Source organism: Hippocampus bargibanti, linkage group LG04, assembly GCF_051943395.1.
Source record: "Hippocampus bargibanti isolate YZ-2025 linkage group LG04, ASM5194339v1, whole genome shotgun sequence".
NCBI lineage: Eukaryota > Metazoa > Chordata > Actinopteri > Syngnathiformes > Syngnathidae > Hippocampus > Hippocampus bargibanti.
The window spans coordinates 29872282-29891471 of record NC_142737.1 but is presented as its reverse complement, the minus strand read 5'-3'; the positions used below and the strand labels follow the sequence as shown (position 1 = coordinate 29891471).

Sequence of the window (19190 nt, the reverse complement as noted above, 5' to 3'; positions counted from 1 at the left end):
TACTTCTCTATCAGCATCCTTAAAGCAAACACTGTATCTGTCGTACTCTTTTTCACAAATGTCCACATCTGCTCTTAGTCTAGCTTTAACTACTCTTTCATATAGTTTAATTGTATGGCTCATCAATTTTATTCCTCTGTAGTTACTAGAATCCTGCACATCTTCCTTATTCTTAAAAATGGGCACCAGTACACTTTGCCTCCATTCGCCAGGCATCTTCTCACCATCTATGGTCTTGTTGAAATTTGTTTTTGCTATTGCTGTTTGCTATTATCACTAATATTAGCAAGACCAGAAAAAAATCATGTTGGTCTTTGGTGTTTCTTTTTAGCAGGGAGTTGATCTCTTCCACAATCTACTGGGACACAGCGCCATAGTATATTGCTTGCTGACGGTCTGCCTCCTCATGTGGCTGGCGATATTTTGCTTTTGCTGGATGGTGGTTGCTACCTCAGCGTAAATATTTATTTTTTTGAGAAAATGGCCTAAACTGTTTGGTCCTCCTTGTCTACCTTATGTCATTGCCCACGTGAACGTTGAAACCCCCCAGCAGAACTAGGAAGTCAGCAGCAGAATACGCTCCAGCACACCCTCCAAGGACTCCAAAAACGATGCTGTTTGGTGCATACTCACAAGTAACAGTCAGGACCAATCCCACACCCAAAGGCGCAGGGAGGCAACCTTCTCATCTACCAATGTGAACCCTTATGTACAGGCAGTGAGCCGGGGGGCAATGAGTCTGCACACACCTGATCGGCGCCTCTCACCGTGGGCAACTCCAAGTGGAAGAGAGTACAACCCTTTCACGAGAGAACTTGTACCAGAACTCAGGCTGTGTGTGTAGGCAAGTCCGACTATATCCAGTCATAGCTCTTCTACCTCGGACACCAGCTAGGTTGGGGAAGCAGTTGGGATGACAATCAGCACCTCCAAATCTGCGACAAAGGGTGGTGAGCCCTCTCTTTGTCAGGGAGGAGATCTTGCCCCAAGTGGAGGATTTTGAGTATCTTGGAGTCTTGTTCACAAATGAGGGTAGGAGGGAGCGAGAGATCAACGGTGGATCGGTGCGGTGTAGGCTGTGGACTTTGTACCGACCGATCTGTCGTGGTGAAGAAGGAGATGAGATGATATGCTCAATTTACCAGATGATCTACCCTCATCTATGGACACAAGCAATGGGTCGTGACCGCAAGAATGAGCCACCAGACACAAGCTGCCTCAATGAGTTTTCTCTGTTGGGTGTCCGGGCTCTCCCTTAGAGATAAGATGAGAAGCTCAGTCATCTGGGAAGGGTTCAGATTCAAGCTAATTCTCCTCGACATAGAAAGGAACCAGATGAGGTGGCTTGAGAATCTGATTAAGATGCCTCCTGGACACCTCCCTAGGGTGTTCCAGGCATTTCCCACTGACAGAAGACCTCAAGGACGACTCAGGACACGCTGGATAGAATATGTTAGCTGGCCTGGGAATGCGTCAGAAACTGCCAGGAAGAGCTGGAAGAAGTGGCTGGGGGGAGAGCAGTCTGGGCTTTCCTAATAAAGTTATTGCCCCTGCGACCCAACCCAATGGATGGATGGATGTCTACCTCATGTGTACTTATCAAAGCGACATGGTTATTACTGGGAATGTTCAGCAGTGTACATGTCCGGCTGCTCAGATGGCATCATGTGGGGAATCTGAACATTTTATGTATACTGAGTAATGTACAAACTTACAATATTAGCACCAATACTGATATTGATGCATACCAAATTATCTCTGATGCGAAAATATGAATATAGTTGGACAGTGATCCCTCGCTTAACACAAGAGACAAAAATATGTAAAGTCAGGGCTGACAAGTTGTATACCCAATCAACATGGCTGTGCAACATGGGAAGATTATGGTTATTGGTCGACGTCAGCACTGGGAACAAATGAAGCTCCTGCCATGTCCAAAACCTCTGAGTTATCTAACATATTTTGCACAGAAAGTGATATAATCAAAGCGAAAAATAATCACTGTACTTACTTTTCCCAATATAGCTGGATCAGACACGCTAGGGCAATTCGCTATACGAAAACATTTTAAACATGTTTTTATTTCCTTACACATTGTTTTATTTTCTCAGACTTTCGGTCATGACGTCACATCCGGCCGGTCTTTTCCAAAGCACTCCCAAATAGCTCCTCTTCCCCCCTCGGGCTGTCTGCCCCTCTGGGGGTGGGCAGTTCCATTTTGTGCTGTTTTGTGTTGTGTTTTGTTTTTCTACTTTCATTCCTTTCATCACTTTGCTGCTGTGAAATGTAAATTTCTCCACTGTGAGACTAATAAAGGCATATCCAATCCAATCCAATCCAATCCAATCCAATCCAAAGATTGAAGAATCTTTTTGTTCTTACTCTTGATTCCTGATTCATGAATAATGACCATAACAAGAAGATTGGAATGTAACACTACATTTTAGGAAGTCAAACTTTAGGAACTGTCATGATCTGGTTGGCGACCAACGGGTGGGGCTGTCAACCCCGCCTGCAACTGCACAGGTGTTGGTCATTCCAATCAGTGGCAGTTAAAAGGACTCCCGGCACGACCATTTGTTGTTGGGTCATTGTATGTGTTTGCTTTACCCTGTCAGATTTGGTCCTGCTGACTTTATTTAATACAATTTGTCAATTATACCCTGCTGCTCCCTCTTGCCTGCTTTTTTTGGGATCCACCACCATGCAAACCATGACAGGAACAACAGGTTTAAAATAGAGTGAAGCAGATTTGACATTTTTTTAATTGCTTATACCAATTCTGTCAGCTATTAATACCCCCAAAAAGTGTCCACTTGTCTCTGTAATGCTTTTCCAGGCTTTCACTGCGGCCTTATTTTGATGTTTTGTTTTTTAAAATGCTGTTAAATTAATCAATGTATTCTCCCCTTCAGCATGTAAAATGTATGATATACATGGGATAGACATAGACAGTATTGTATAACAAGTTATATTGATAAGAAGCTAGTGCCATTGAACATAAATGTTTTGCATTTAAATGCTTTGAAAACCATGAACCACAAAACAGGCTTGACAGTACCTCAGCCAGAAAAGTAGCAGAAGGCTGTATAAACAACACAGTGTCAACACGGTTATTTGCAGGGATGCATCTGGGCCGCGCCCTTTCGCCATTTATGCATTTTGACAGCCACTGCCTCAACTTTTTAACTCCACGACGCCAGCACCGGCGCAAGTCTATTATGATTAGCGCATGTTGTTTCATGATCTGAGCCATATACAGTATAACATACTTCTGTTAAAATAGCGAAAGAAACAGATTTGGTTGAACAGCAATGAAAGCTTTGAACGGTTTGAACTTTCATCGTTTGTCATCTTGCCTGCCAGGAAGAGCTGACCGTCGTGAGACAGGTTAGTTTTAACTTACTGATGATGTGTTGTAGCGATAGCCTCGCACCAATGGCTTCTCAACCAAGCACACGCACTAAGTGTCTGAACATAGAGTTCCTCTCATACTGAGCAAGATTGCTATCACGACAACACATCATCAGTAGGGTAAAACTAACCTCTCTCACGACAGTCTATATCTAGCCATAATCACCTTGCATTTGTTTCAGTGCGTTCCAAAGTCGTGGTAGAGAATATTTTGACATTTTCGTGATTTGCCGGAAACTGCCGAAAGGACTAATCCAATATTCATTTACCCATGTTGCATTGCATTATGTACATCAAACATGGCAAATGGTTGCAATAAGGAGCGTTAGAACATGAGTAAAACTCTAAAAGAAATTAAAACAGGCAGCAAACAAACATATTCTCGTTTTTTAAGAATCAAATAAGTCTGTGGAGGGTAGTGGCAATTCGTTGCAGCAAACGTTAATGATTCGAATTTAGTGGATAATGGGAATTATTTCAGAGCTGTTGAGGCAAATTGGAAATCTTCAAAGAAAATGGATTTAAGTAGACATGAGTAAGAAATATTGTGCTTGAGTCTTCTCTGTAATACCGTTGAATACCAAAATAGCAAAGGATTGATTGTGCAGTAACTGAAGAAAATTGAAAATGTTTGTTAATTTTATGTATGAATAAATTATTTTACTTGAATTAAAGTTGTTGATATTAGAAAAATAGATTTTAGTCAAATAATGTTTTTCATTTGCAATTGAGAAATATCATGCTCCATTGAATGTATTTTGGTTTATTTCAATCAGGTTTGGATACTTCGGCAATCCAGTTACATTGGATCCATCAATTTTAGAATGTTGCTCCCTTTTCAGACACAAGTGGCTCAACTGGCCACTTTTTTTACTTTCCCAGATGCACCCCTGCATTTGCTGCTCAGTAAAATATAGGCTTGAGTGGTTCTAAAATCCATTCGATTTTGTCAAGGGATTGGACGGCTGATCGAAAAACAAATGAGGGAGACTTCATTTCCTGGAAATTATGTATTTTTAAAAATGGTGCATTAATTTTAAGGACACAGGTTGCGATTCTGACCTGGAATAAGAAACTTGAATGGAAAGGTGTGATTTCCTTGCTTCAGAGTGCCTGTATCAAACAGAAAGAAGTAAAAACAGCATCAAAACAAAAACTCAATGTTTATAGGCTGATTCTGTTTCAGGGGGTTGGGAAAACTATCTACTTGTGGTGTATAGATTTTGATCCTCATGAGTTTTGATGAAAATGTTTCTTCAGCCGCCATCTTTTTCATTTTGTTTTTCTACTTTCATTCCTTTCATAACTGCTGCTGTGAAATGTAAATTTCTCCACTGCGAGACTAATAAAGGCAAATCCAATCCAATCCATCTGTACTTCTTTGAAGGTGTCGGACGTTTTGCTCCTCATCCAAATAACTGTGTCAGCGAATTAAAGTTGTGCTTTTAACTCTGGCCCTATATACAGTATATCCCTAATGGACAGAGGTGGTGGTGCAAGTCCTCTGCTATGATAGGTCCCTGCTCTAAGGTTGGAGAGCAGTTAACTACTCCCAGAAGCTAATCTGTTTACTTCGGATGTTACCTGTGCATTATGTTTTTTTAATTGTGTTAATCTAAAATGTAATATACGTTTACTGTTTCTGTAGGTGAGTTGCCTTTTCTAATACAGTGTCCTTTTTATGTGTTGGCTTCCTGTGTTCAAGTTGTTGAGGGTGGAGGAAAAAACTGTCAGTCAGTCTGAGGCCTGTCATTGGCTGTCATTATCCTCCCTCTTCCTCTGTATGCCCCCTGCCCGTCTCAGCACGATGGGGGACAGAGCTTTCAGCTGATCTGCCCCCAAACTCTGGAACTCACTTCCTCCCAGCATTTGTAACCCCGATTCTCTTCCCACCTTCAAATCCCATCTCAAAACCCACCTATTCAAAATTGCATTTTCTGTGCAGCTTTATCTTTTGTTTCCATTTATAATTGTATTTTATTTATTATTGTATATATGCTTGTCTGTGAATGTAAAGTGTCCTTGAGAGCACTTTATTTGCTAGCTGTTTGCTATCTATTAGCTCTGTAGCTGGCTCGCTAGCTATCTAGCGAGCTATCTATTAGATATATGGCTGGCTAGCAAGCTAGCTATTAGATTGTCTAGTTAGCTCTCATGAGTGGGTTGAGTGAACGCTGGCGTGTGTGGCTGCCTATGCTCACCCACAGAAAAACTTATCCTGTGACTGTAAAGTGTCCTTGAGAGTTTTGAAAGGAACTTTTAAATGAAATGTATTATCATTATTATTATAGCATAAAGTGATTGACTCCCATTGGAGTTAGGCGGGCTAAGTAAGCAGAGGTGAGGTAAGGGGAGATGAAAATTTAGGAGCATGTGAGAACTCAATTTACGCCCTGACGACACTTTTTGTAAAGATCGAGTGTTGTGCTAATTTGTAAGGAGTTTGTACACACAAAATCAGCTGAAATTTAGCCTCCTACGGCCATGCAAAACACCCAGTCGGGAGTGCAGCCACGGCTAATGTTAGTACCAAAGGCATTCGCAAAAGGGGAAAGATGTCAGCATAGCTGCTGTGCCATTTGCAGCATATTAGAAGTTTATTTCAGCACTTTATTTTGTCATGATGAACAGTGTTCTTTCTGAAGTGCCAATTTATAGCACTGGGGCTTTAAAGGACAACCGACGTCTCCGGACAAGTTGTGTCCATAATTTGTAAAATGGCTTCAAATGACTTCTACTGAGCGTATTTTACAAAGATTCCACAGCATATAGCAATATTTTACATTTTAAGACTCGCGCTGAATATTCAGGAAGTCTTGTTTTTGAGTTGGTGACGAGTCCGTACGTGACGTCACTAAAGGACCGCCCTTTACCGTAAAAAAGCCGCATCGTAGCGGTCCTTCCATCACGTCAATGTATTTTGCTGTACCTGTTTGGTCTGGGGACCTCGTGTTGTACCCAAAAGCCGCCAGGAGGCCAGAAGAGGGCGTCCAAGCTCCATATAAGGAATTTATCAGCCTGTGGAGGTCACCATTTTGTGCCTCTTTTTTTGGGTGAGAGATTTTCCCACAATGTTGCTTCAAAATGGAAAAAATAAATTATTTAATCGATTGCAAACATGTATGCTTTCCTCTTCAGAACTATTTGAATCATATTCATAACTGCATGTGTAACAAGAAAGCCTATTCTCCGAATCTGAAGCCATTGTTTTGATTCACTAGCAATGCAAGACGTTTTGGCGTGATGTCACGAACTGGGAGCGGGACTTTCTGAAAATGCCCAATTCGCAGCTCAATTTTTTGCAGATTTTGGACACTTTCAGTCATTTTTATTGGTGGTTTTGCATTTGACTTAAATATCATACTGCGTGTTTTGGTTATTTTAGATGCTATAAAACGTTTTTCTGGTGTCAGTTAAAAAACAAAAAAAGTGACGTTGGTTGTCCTTTAAGGGTCTGTTTTATTTATTATTTGAAACAAATTTCATGTTCAGTATTTGTATTGCTCAGAAAAAAAATCTTACTGTTATTGATATGTTAACCAAAACACTTTATGGACCTGATGATCGCTTATTTTTATTTTGTAATTATTTGGAGATGTACTAAAATCAAACTGATATTTCCTTTGGTGTTCTAAACTATAAAAAATGGATTAGTCTCACATATACTCATTCATTTTTTTCATAGACAGAAAGTACAGTAAATGGCTGTGACTGCATTTGTTTAAGTCTCTTTGAAAACTATTTATTTATAAAACCAGGTTTTTTGTGATGTGAATCTTTTGATCTGCCTCACTCCTCAAAAAAAATGTGATGGATTTAAAAAAATAGGGGTTCTCTCAGCTATTTTTAGATGAGATTAAAATACAGGTAACATCCGAAATACGACAGAGTTCTGCTCCGAACAAATGGTCGAAAGTCAAAATCCATTCAAAATGTTGAATAGAGACTCAGAGGCTAAATGACTCAAACACCCCCCCTCCCCCTCTTCTGGTGCCATTGCACGGTCGATCGCTGTGCGAGAGTGAGATGCTGACTGGCTGGCCAAAATTGTCGTACACGTTGCCGGCATCTAGCGCGTTGCGGTGCCAGGCATAGAATTATTTTTTTTTTTAAATAGGGTCTGTAAGTCGTGGTCGTAAGTACGGGTGGTCGTAAGTCGAGTTGGATGTAAATCAGATGTTACCTCTAGAGAGTAAAACAATCAATTAATTTTGTTCAATTGTGTGGACTGGTTTACACACAAAATTAATCTACGTAAAGTATAAATAAATAAATGTGTTTGGGTGACGGGTGACCAACCTTTGTCTGAAACAGACAGAGTATTGTTGAAGTACTGTTCCTCCACTGTCCATGTTGTTTCGTTTACTTTGTTGGTGATGCCACATAAACCATTGCAGTTCACCTTCATGGCTGAAAATGACAACATACAAAATTGATGTGACTGTCCTGGATACATCACATTAAGAATAATGCAATCAGTAAGCATTAAGAAAAATAGGAATTGTCAACAATGCTGATAATACATGGACCAACATGACCTTGTCCCAAAGAGATTGGTACCACACACTCAAAGGTGCAATGGATTATGAGCGTGTACGCGCACGCACACACTCACACACTAGGTTGATTAAAGTTAATTTTAATTGAGTCCCATTCAAATGCAGCTATTGTATAAACCCAAGTCCAATGAAGTTGAGTTGCAGTATATGGAGCTCTGTTTCCTCTGCACCAACATGGGTCTCAGGGGCCTCACCCTGGAACAAGGCATGGAGATGGGGCTCAATGGCAAGCACCTGGTGGCCCGGGCCTATGGGACCAGGCCAGGCACAATCATTGGTGGGAGACCCCAAATTGCTCAGAACAAAATAAGCTTGGTGGTGGCAAATGCGAAGATTTTGGCAGGTGTTGTTGTTGGGTGGAAATTCATGAATTAATGTTCCGATCAGTTGTAAAAAAAGGTATTCGAGCTACCATATGGAATTGTGTTTTGTTATTTTTTTAGTCTAATTCATTAAGTCTGTGAGGAATGGATGGAAAGACTGCATTGTATGTGGGTCGATAAGTGGTGTTAGTCAAAAGCCCCCTCCCTACAGAAATACGGACCTTCTGACACTTTTACCTAGAAATGGCTGCTTTCAAACCATCCATTTTCTCTCTCTCAAATATACTGTTCGGACCTTGTTGTCCACAAATAACTGCTACTTCTTTTTGAGGTCCACCTAAAAAAAAACTCTTCTTGACCCTGAAGAATTACCCTGTCTGTTGTCCTATGCGCCTGCTCAATGAAATTGGTTTTCCCATTTTGTATAGATCTGTGTATTTCTCACACACTTTACTCCATACGCCAAATTCCTTTTCTCAATATGAGTTGACTGATCTTTGGAGTGCACAAGCCCTTTGTCTTTGGTTTGTTCCGAGGTTTGAAATTTCCCGGCATTTCATGTGATTAAAAGTTTAAAATCATTGTACATTTTTCAGACAAACCTGATAAATATGGAATCCGATTGTTGTGTCTGTCACTTTTTTCCCTTTCATTCGCATTGAGAATGATCAATCTGGTTGAATGTGTGACATGCATTTTTGTGTTTATGTAAAGAATATCAGCTCAGAGAACGCACCCTATTTAAGAATTCTTGGATGAAGTGCTGGAAAGTGCACTTCATCAAATGCTCACATGGTGACGGCAGTAAGGCTTTGAAAGGAATGGTTTGGAGGAACTTTCATTCAAAAATAATCGAGAAACCAGTAAGTAAGCGAGGTTACGTTGTTTTTCACCCCAATATCAGTCAAAAAGCTAAAAATGCACACTGTACATTCTCAAAACATCAAATTAAATAAAAATTACAGAAAATACAGAAAAAAATAACACTAGCCTTGTATCTACCCCGGTAAAGGATGACGCTTCTTACTGATGTCACAACGTTTATTGTGAAACACTTGGAACACCGTGAAAACTATAAAGGACATTGAAACAGCAACGTTACGATAAGTTAGACAAAACACAGTAAATAAGCAAATCAATAACGTAACGTGTGCACCTTATTAACTGAAAGTAGATAAACGTTGACGCAGGGGTGCTCATTACGTCGATCGCGATCTACCGGTCGATCGCGGAGGTAGTACTGGTCGATCGCAGCGTGACAGTAAAAAAAACATTTGTCAGCCTATCAAACGTCCCGTCACTTGATTGACATACAGGGCAACCATTCAGATGACAACTGAATTTTTACCTTTAGGTCGCCGTGCATGCGTAAACAACGGCGCTAAACGCAGCAAAATTTACAAGCTAGTCAGCGAATTACCTCAGATTTTAAGCCCTTGCTAAAACATATGGTGATCAAAATGAGTGAGAAACCTGGATAAAGTAAGGGGGTAAAACATATTACTTTTATACGGAATGGGAAAATGTGGAGCGGCATTTTCGGACTTCCAAGACGGACAGATTGCAAAAGAAGCATTCGTTGAAGCAGCTGACTCCTTGTTCAGAGACTTTAAAAATAAGGCAGAGATATTATCTTCAATCAAAGCTCTGCAGCTGTCTGCGCTGTAAAGCCATGGCTGAGGATTTAACCCAGCAAATGTGGAAAGACATCGGAGATTGTGAGTGTTCTCACTGCTGAAGTCCAGGGCTCATGGGCAGTTCTGTAACTTACTCACACAGTCTGGTGGGGTGAGGTTCAATTTGGATCGTTCATACAATAGCCTGCTGCAAAACAGGTTAGGCAACTTTCGTAATGCTGATGAGGGTCGTTATGCTGATGAGGTGATACCGGTGGGAGTGGGGGTAATAGGCCAGTCGTTAGTCAGGAATGCAGGAACAATCAGTGGGGCCACAGGGAGGGGTCCTCTGCCCCCCCAACCTGAGAGTAGGGACCTATCATAGCTGTGTCCGGCGCCACCATGTCTGGACATTAGGGATATATAAATAGGGCCGATACGACCAGTCAGACTTTAGTTCGCTGACGAAGCCTCTTGGATTTGTACAGATGACGGCTGAAGAAACCTTCTCATCGACTTACTCACACAGGAAAAGTACCCCAACATGAGGAAATGTGCTACCTCCTTGACTGCATTATTCGGCTCCACTGCTTTATGTGAGTCAGCCTTTTCCTACATGAAGATCATTAAGTCCAAATACCGTTCCACCATGAATGATGAACATTTGGAAATGTGCTTGAGGCTGGCTGTCAGCAGCTACTGTACGGACTATGCATCCCTGGCTGATTCAATTCAGTGCAAGTCATCAAAGTAAACTCAGGTAATTACAAAAAATGTTAATAGTTATTTATTATGTTATGTATATGTAGTTATGTGTGTTGTGCAATATTGGCTTATTCAGTTATGCAAGGTACATCAACATACATTGTACATACAACGATGAGAAGGTTTCTTCAGCTGTCATCTGTACAAATTTGAGAACCAAATTAAGAACCACCACAGATGTATTGTACATACAAAGAATCCTTAAAACATTTGAAAATAATTATTTTTTGCATTTTTGTCGTGGGTAGATCATTTTGACTTGGCAGTTTTTATAAGTAGCTCGTATGCTGAAAAAGTGTGAGCACCCCTGACGTAGACTTTCGACTGTCGTTCTCTATCTAGCAGTTGCTCTGCTTCTGTCTCTCTAGCATCAGTGTCGTTCTGTCTGTCTCGCCTTACTCTCGTTTATCGAAACATGACACGGAAGCGGAAATGACAATGACAAAACATAAAATATCAAAGACGATTTTAAGAAAAACACACATATAAAGGTTTGCATAGAAACGTTAAACACTTTTACAGAACAACAAGACCAAATAAATTATGTTGTTGTTGTCATGGCAACCAATGACAATATACCTGCCAGTTACAAGACTATAATAACATTGCATCTGCAGAAAACCGTATAAACTGACACACCTCATTTGATTCACATTGCGGCGAATCCCCTAAACCAGGGGTCCCCAAACTTTTTCCTGTGAGGGCCACATAACTTTCCCCTTCTGTGATGGGGGGCTGGTGTCAGTTTGTAACAGAAAAAGTGTGACGAACATAGGGGAGCTTAAAAAAAATGTTTTCCAGAAAGCCACACATAACCAAATAATAACCAAACAAATAATAACACTATTAATGAAATAAATAATAACTAAATAACCCTCTCTGAGTTCTTCACAGAATTTTTTTTTGCGAGTTTGTATTGTTCAATCACGATTATAAACAACATACATTGATTACATCGATTAAAAAAGGAACAGATAATGATCGAAAACCGACCTTTGACTTGTAAAAGGATTGTTTATTTTTCTGTAGGCCAAATAGGATAAAATCTGACAGCATCTTGTTCTACCGGAAACAAATTCCTTGTGTGTTCTACATACTTGGCAATAAAGATGATTCTGATTCTGATTCTGATCTCTGGTATTGTTCAGGGGGCCGGGCCAAAATTGCTGACAGGCCGCATACGTAGTTTGGTGACCACTGCCCTAAACTAACCGCTGCTTCTGAGAGCTGCTTCACATACACTATGCGTTGTTTGGAATCAACTAACTTGTAGAACAAGTGAATGGTTATTTGAGATCATGATTGTTGACACATTTTTAATCAGATTAAGAGCCGGTTGGTCTCGCAGCAACATCCTGTTCATTTACTGTTGTGTTTAAAGGACAACCGACACCTCCCGACAAGTTGCATCCATAATTTGTAAAATCACTTCAAATGACTTCTACTGAGCGCATTTTACAAGGATTCCAGCACATATAGCTATATTTTACTTTTTAAAAGTCACACTGAATATTCATGAAGTCTTGTTTTCAAGTTGCTGTCGATGAAAATGGTGGAAAGTCTAATTTTGATTGGATGATACTCACCTATGGCCATTGATGTTGAAACAGGTAAACGCCCCCTTTAAATAAAACCGGCGATTAAAAAAAATGCTGAATATCATACACTTAGGTTGAATGGACGGAAGGATTCGCCTTTGTGGACAGAAAAAGTTCAGCCGTGATTCTTATTTGCAATGAAACAATACCATGAATGAAACAGTTGAATATCGGTGGCACTTTGACAAGCCCCATGCTAATGGTTAGCATCAATATACAGTAAAGTCTCGTTATATCGATATCGGATATATCGATAGTCCCGGTTATATCGATACTATTTCTATGCACACACGGAGAAAATTACATGCAAACAGGGTCGGATATATCGATAGTCCCGGTTATATCGATATTTTTTCGGACTCCCTTGGATATCGATATAACGAGACTTTACTGTACTTCTGTGAGAGACAGCAGAAAGCGAGTGTGCAATCTAATGAGCCGTGTGCAGGCTAGCTAGCAGTAGCTTCGCTGATGGACGCAGCAATTTGACTTTCATTCCGATCGTTTGGCTGGATTTTTTTACCAATCACAAAGAACGGAAAACTATTCATATTAATGGTGAGTATTTATTTTAAATAATATATTCTGACATTTTGTTGAACTCACATGCGTGCGTGTGTGTGTGTGTGTGTGTGTGTGTGTGTGTGTGTGTGTGTGTGTGTGTGTGTGTGTGTGTGTGTGTGTGTGTGTGTGTGTGTGTGTGTGTGTGTGTCTTTCACTGACAAACATTTCTAAATGTTTTACTTTTATGGCTCTCTTAGTCAAAAAGGTTCCCGACCCCTGACCTAAAGCATAATCTGGACAGACAGCTGTGGTGTTCTTGAACTAATAGCATAACCCAAACTAGTCCACATGCACTGAAGTAGACCGACTCTCCAGTGTGTGCTACCACAGTACGTTTGCTGCGTCCATAACCAGAGAGACCAGAGATGAATATTCTGTCAGGACTGACGGAAGCTTTGTCAGTACGTCACTTACGAGTGACGACAGATATTTTTTTTTAAATGACAGACCCAGCACCGAGGGAAGTGTTTTTTTTTTTTTTTTGGTCCGTCAGTGTTATCATAACTAACGTGATCAAATGACATCTGACCTATCAGTCTGTCACTGATGGACACAGAAACACGCCTATCTTTATCAGTGTTTGTTCTTGTGGGATCTTTGTTCTTGGGGATCTTACGAGAGAGGTTGCTCCTATTTTCAGAGAATCTCTGCAGTCTAGTGGCCTGCTGTGAATCACTGAGGAAACTGAACCAGCTAATTTTAATAAATATGACATCACTTCACTTCGCCATGACAACACAAATGTACAATCTTTGTTTGAGTGTAACACTGTATGGATGCGTATTTATTTACATATAAAATTTACAGATGTGTGTGTTTTTTTATCTGGCTGAAATGATGTCGGTATTTTGAAACAATTATTTCTTGTTTTGGGGCGTTGGATGATGAGTGAATCAGAGCGAATGAGAGAAACAATGGTGTTGTATTGTGTGGTGTATTATTATCCTAGATTTATCCAATTTTTGTTTGTTTTTCGGCACAGTGGCCGACAGTTTGGCATAGCCGCCTTACTGTGCAGAGGTGCAGGGTCCGATTCTGACTCTGGCCTTCCTGTGTGGAGTTTGCATGTTCTACTGTGCCTGTGTGTGCTTTCTCAGGGTTCCTCTCATATTTCAAAAAACATGCATGGCAGGCTAATGGCAGTCTTAATTGTCCCTTGGTGTTAGTATGAGCATGGATGGTTGTTCATCACTGTGTGCTCTGCAGTTGACTGGCAACCAATACAGACTGGCCCAACCTTCTGCTCAAAGACAGCTGGGATAGGTTCCAGAATGCCCATGACTCTCATTAAAATAGGCGGATTAAAAAAATGGATGGATGGATGGATGGATGGATGGATGGATGGATGGATGGATGGATTGGTTACAAGATGCACATGGCACATGATGTTTTGATCATTTCCTGAATGTTTGCGGCCAAGGGATGATTACAAATCTTGTTTGTTAATACTATAGAAGATATTTGCTTGAGATTTGCCACTACTTAGCTTGATAGCTAAATAGCATGTGCTGCGAATACATGAGACAAAATGAGTAGTACACAGGTGGTGCCCTCTCATTAGGAGTTAAAAAAACTTAGAAAAGTTAAACAAAAATTGCAGTCACAAAGAGTAATTTAACGACTACAGAAAAGCGGTTACAGTTTGGTACGGCTTGAAATATTACGAACTGATTATGATGGACAAGTGTCCAGGCCCCTGACAAATTTTTTTGACCACCACTTTGGTCAGATTTTATAATTTTGTGTAAACATTAGGGCAATTACAATTATTGTTATTAATTCAAATACAACACACTATTTGGGTCATAAATATGTAAATTCTACTGATGAGACGGTTTCTTCAGCCGCAATCTGTACTTCATCACTAAATCGCCATGGTGGGGTGGGGTGAGGTTTAATTTGGCTCATTCTTACAACAGACTTCTTAGACCACATAGGCTTAGTTATGCTGATGAGGTGATACCAGAGCAAATGGGGCAATCAGGCCAGTCATAGACCCCGTAATCAGGCAGGACAATAGAAGTAATCAGTGTAGCCTGAGGGAATAGTCCTGTGTTCCCCCAATCTGAGAGCAGGGACCCATCATAGCAGAGTCTGGTACTGCCACGTCTGGACAGTAAGGATATATATATAGAGAGAGAGCCGAAACTACCAGCAAATTTTAGTTTGCTGACGAAGCCTCTTGGATAAGAAGCAAAACGTCCGACACCTTCAAAGAAGACGACGGCTGAAGAAACTTTCTCAGCGATGGACCTCTCCTGTACAACTGAGAGCTTACACAGATGTAAATTCTACTGTTATGTCAGTGCCTCCCCAGCAACGGCGGGCAGAGCACAGTAGATGTCCAAGCCGAATGAGCAGTTTTGATGCCCCTGAAATCAGTGGAGGTTTGAGAGGGAAGGGTGTTCATTTCGAACATGAGTGAATTTTCATTCATTCATTTCTGCGTCACTGGCGTCATTCCTCCTGTGGCCAACTCACACCGTGTGAAGGTGAATATGCCCCCTTCTGCGAAGCACAACACACCTTCAACAGGCGCAATAATCTACGATTGATCTCTGACAAATATGTATTAAATACTTTCACATTGATCGTTGGATCGTATTGTGAGCGTGGAAGTCCAGTAGATGCCCCCCAAGTGGCCCTCGTCCCATTGGCCTTGTCTACTGCATGCTCTGATCACCAGCCATGAACCTCAACACAAATCATCAGTACTATGTAGAAATGTTTTTCTACCAAAACTTGTGATTTATCACTTGCCATATTTGACTGATCCTATTGTATTTTTTTTCGAGGCATGTACATTACATCAAAGCCTCTGTATAGCACTGGGTTTTAGCGATAGGGTGTAGACATGCTCTATACTGTATGTACATATACGGGTGTTTGATAGATCTACATAAATAAAATACATCCCGTGTGTGTGTGTGTGTGTGTGTGTGTGTGTGTGTGTGTGTGTGCATGCAACAAATTGATGGATTACAAGTTTATAAATCAGTCAACTATAATACAGTAAAGTCTCGTTATATCGATATTCAAGGGAGTCCGAAAAAATATCGATATAACCGGGACTATCGATATATCCGATCCTGCGCCGAATTGCATTAAACAAAAACCGCCAAAAGAGGGCAGCCAAGCGCCATATAAGAAACGGAGCTGGCCATTAGCTCTCTTTTTTTTGGGTGAGATTTTCCCCCAATGTTGCCTCAAAATGGCACATATAATTGTTTAATGATTGTAAACATGTATGCTTTAATCTTCAGAACTACAGTGTGTTTGAAACATATTCATAACTGGATGTGTAACAAGAAAGCATATTATCCGAATCTGAAGCCATTGTTTGGATTCACAAGCAATGCAAGACGTCTTGGCGTGAAGTCATTTTTATTTGCATTTGAATAAAAAGTGACATCGGCTGTCCTTTAATACACAGTATGGAATGTTAATAATTTTCAAAATCATCGCGCTTCAGCAGACAAAACAAGAAACATTGTTGCAAAAAACGATTGCATTCATATACAGTACAGTGGGCATGTACATAACACAACAGGGAAACTGCAACGCTTACATCTTACTGTATTATGTATACAATTTAAAAAAGTCATCAATCTTCTTCTGCTTCCCATTTTTACCTTTTAACACAAACACTTCAATCTCGTCTGCTACACACGAGCTAGCGTCTGAAAATGAAAATGGCTCTGCTACACGGGTGCTGGGCACGTAACCAAGTCACCTGACCAAGTCGACCAATGGCGCGACTGATGGCGTGACACGTAACCAAGACACGTGACCAAGTTGACCAATGGCGCGACCGATGCCGGCTCACGTAACAAGACACGTGACCAAGTTGACCAATGGCGCGACGGATATATCAATATAAACAACAAAAATGGCCGGCGGGGGATGAAAAGGAGCACCGTAATAACCGGATTATCGTAATAACCGGGTATCATACTAAACGGTACTACTTATACATAAAAAGACTAGAAATGTGCAAGGGAAATGAAAATAGTATCGTAATAAGCGGTACTATCGATATAACCGATATCGATATAACGAGACTTTACTGTACTTTCAATTATTCAATTATTGTTTGAGTGTTTTAACGGGATAATGAAATTATTCCAACATCAGAATATTATTTATTACACCTAACAATTTGACATTTGGCGCGAACGGTTGCAGCTGCTCACCCGCACAAAAAAAAAAATCCGGTGACTGTGAAGTGTCCTTGAGAGTTTTGAAAGGTGCTTAGAAATTAAATGTATTACATGTATTATTATTATTATTATTATTATTATTATTATTATTATTATTATTATTATTATTATTATACAGAGTTTAGCAAGGATCAAGAAGCTGATACACGTGGTTTACTTTTACATGATTTTATTTTAATATATAGCAGGCCAGACCTGGGTCTCAGGCCTTGAGTTTAACACCTGTAATAGACCATAACAAATAAATTAAAATGCTTTATAATATCAAGAAATGTTTATTTCTTCTATGTATCGTGTTGTATTAACGATTGTTCTGATCATTGTCATGAACTAAAAATATGATTTATCAAAATAATTATTGTTATTTATTCATTCAACCTGCAGTGTTTTCGTACCAGTGGCTAGGTACGCGACAGTGAGGTATATTCCACCGCAATTGTTTCTGTACCCTATTTTCCAAGCTGTGCAGTTTATGATGACGTATTACACGTTTCCCCCCCATGCTGGTTCTTGAAATTTCCGAATACGACAACGAGAAACGGGGGAAAAATTGATTGAAGTTTACGCTCTTTTTGCTAACACTAGTTTATAAAGGTGAGTAAGTTGTATTTGTACAACTCATAGAAGTGGTAGAATATAGATTTTTCTCCATAACTGCCAAGTTTCAAGCAAAAAGAAGCATGAGCATATATATTTCTAGAGCTCGCAATTTTCTTTCCTAGTAGTATTCAGTGACGGCCATTTTTGATTTCTGATTAAAATCTGCGTGAATTTGATCGTTGTTCTTATTAAAATAAATATCAGTTAATTATTTTGAATCTTTTCTTGTCTTTTCTGTTCTTGTTTAGAATGTCAAAAGCTTTCCAATGGTACCTTACTCGTTAAGATCTGCCTAAAATTAAGAAAGTTATGATAGTTTAAACTGTAATAAAGAAATCGGTCACAGATTTTCATTGCTTTAACTGTACAGGCAGAAAATCCCCTCATATTTTGAAAATTAAAAATTCAATTATTTCCTTATTATTTGTCATAGGACAATAATCTATACATCATTTGAAAGATATTTAAATGCATTTTAATATGATATTAGAAAATGTGTGATGAATTATTATTGAAAATTTGGTCACATCCCTAATTTGTGTTTTTTATTTATTGAACCTGCAGTGTTTTCGTACCAGCGGAACATTCCCATATTAAATTCACATACAAGAAAATTCGCCCCGAATATAGTACTGATGAGGCCATTTAAAACGAATACCATAACATTAACACACATATATCAAATGGAAGCGTCAACATCAACAACGAGGAGTATGTTGTCCTGATAATTGAGGTTTCGCTTCCTTGTTTGGCGACTCCACTGCTCCCACCCCACCCCCTCTCGATTCCAACAAGAAAAGCCAGAGTAATTGACCTTTAACGTCACTCTTACCTTTACATTGTAACTTTTGGCCCACTCTGATCGTCACTGTTCCCGAGATATACTCGCCAGGGTTGTAAAGTTCTTTACTGTTGTCAAGTGTGATCTCGAAAGCCTCAATTTTGCCCATGTTTGTTCCGATTCAGAAAGACTGCGAGAGTCACCTGTGCGATCCAACCCCTTCCAACTCCGCCCCTTTGCCCGCGTCACTACATTCTCAAGTTGGCCCCGACACCACCGACTTCAATTATGTCTTTGTACGAGTGATGGAAATTCCAGCTCTTTTCAGAGAGCCGGTTTTTTTTGGTTTGGCTCACTAAAAAGATCCTACTCTATTTTGCTCCCAAACGGATCATCAGTTTTTTTGTTGCCTAAATTAACTACCAAAAGTAATGTAAAATTATGTGAAAAACGAATTAATCATCTAAAAATACACTATATCAGCTACTTTTATTTATATGTGCACCGAGAGCATCCACTAACTTTCACTTTCCCTGTGGTTACTCTGGTCTGATGAGCAGCTGTCACTAATTTGCTTTTCATATTAATAATGCTATTATACCAACCAGCAAAAACATTATAATTGAATAATAACAGCATAATGTAATAACATTCGTCCACCTGTCTATCCTACCCCCCCACCCCACTTTCTCCTCACTGCTGCGTGTGTCTGTAATTCTCCCCTCCCACCTGTAGCATATGTCACACTGC

General features: G+C 40.0%; 1 protein-coding gene across 1 annotated transcript in view; it reads right to left on the bottom strand.

Moving 5' to 3' along the window:
- arrdc1a (arrestin domain containing 1a) overlaps positions 1-18651 on the bottom strand; it is a 34110-nt gene extending 15459 nt beyond the window's left edge. The window contains exons 1-3 of the mRNA XM_088995062.1: positions 18492-18651; positions 7714-7824; positions 4477-4527 (exon numbers count right to left, since the gene is read on the bottom strand). Coding sequence (XP_088851188.1) covers positions 4477-4527; positions 7714-7824; positions 18492-18609 — 280 coding nt within the window. The 5' untranslated portion in view covers positions 18610-18651. The remainder of the gene's footprint in view (positions 1-4476; positions 4528-7713; positions 7825-18491) is intronic.
- Between the last annotated feature and the right edge of the window lie 539 nt (positions 18652-19190).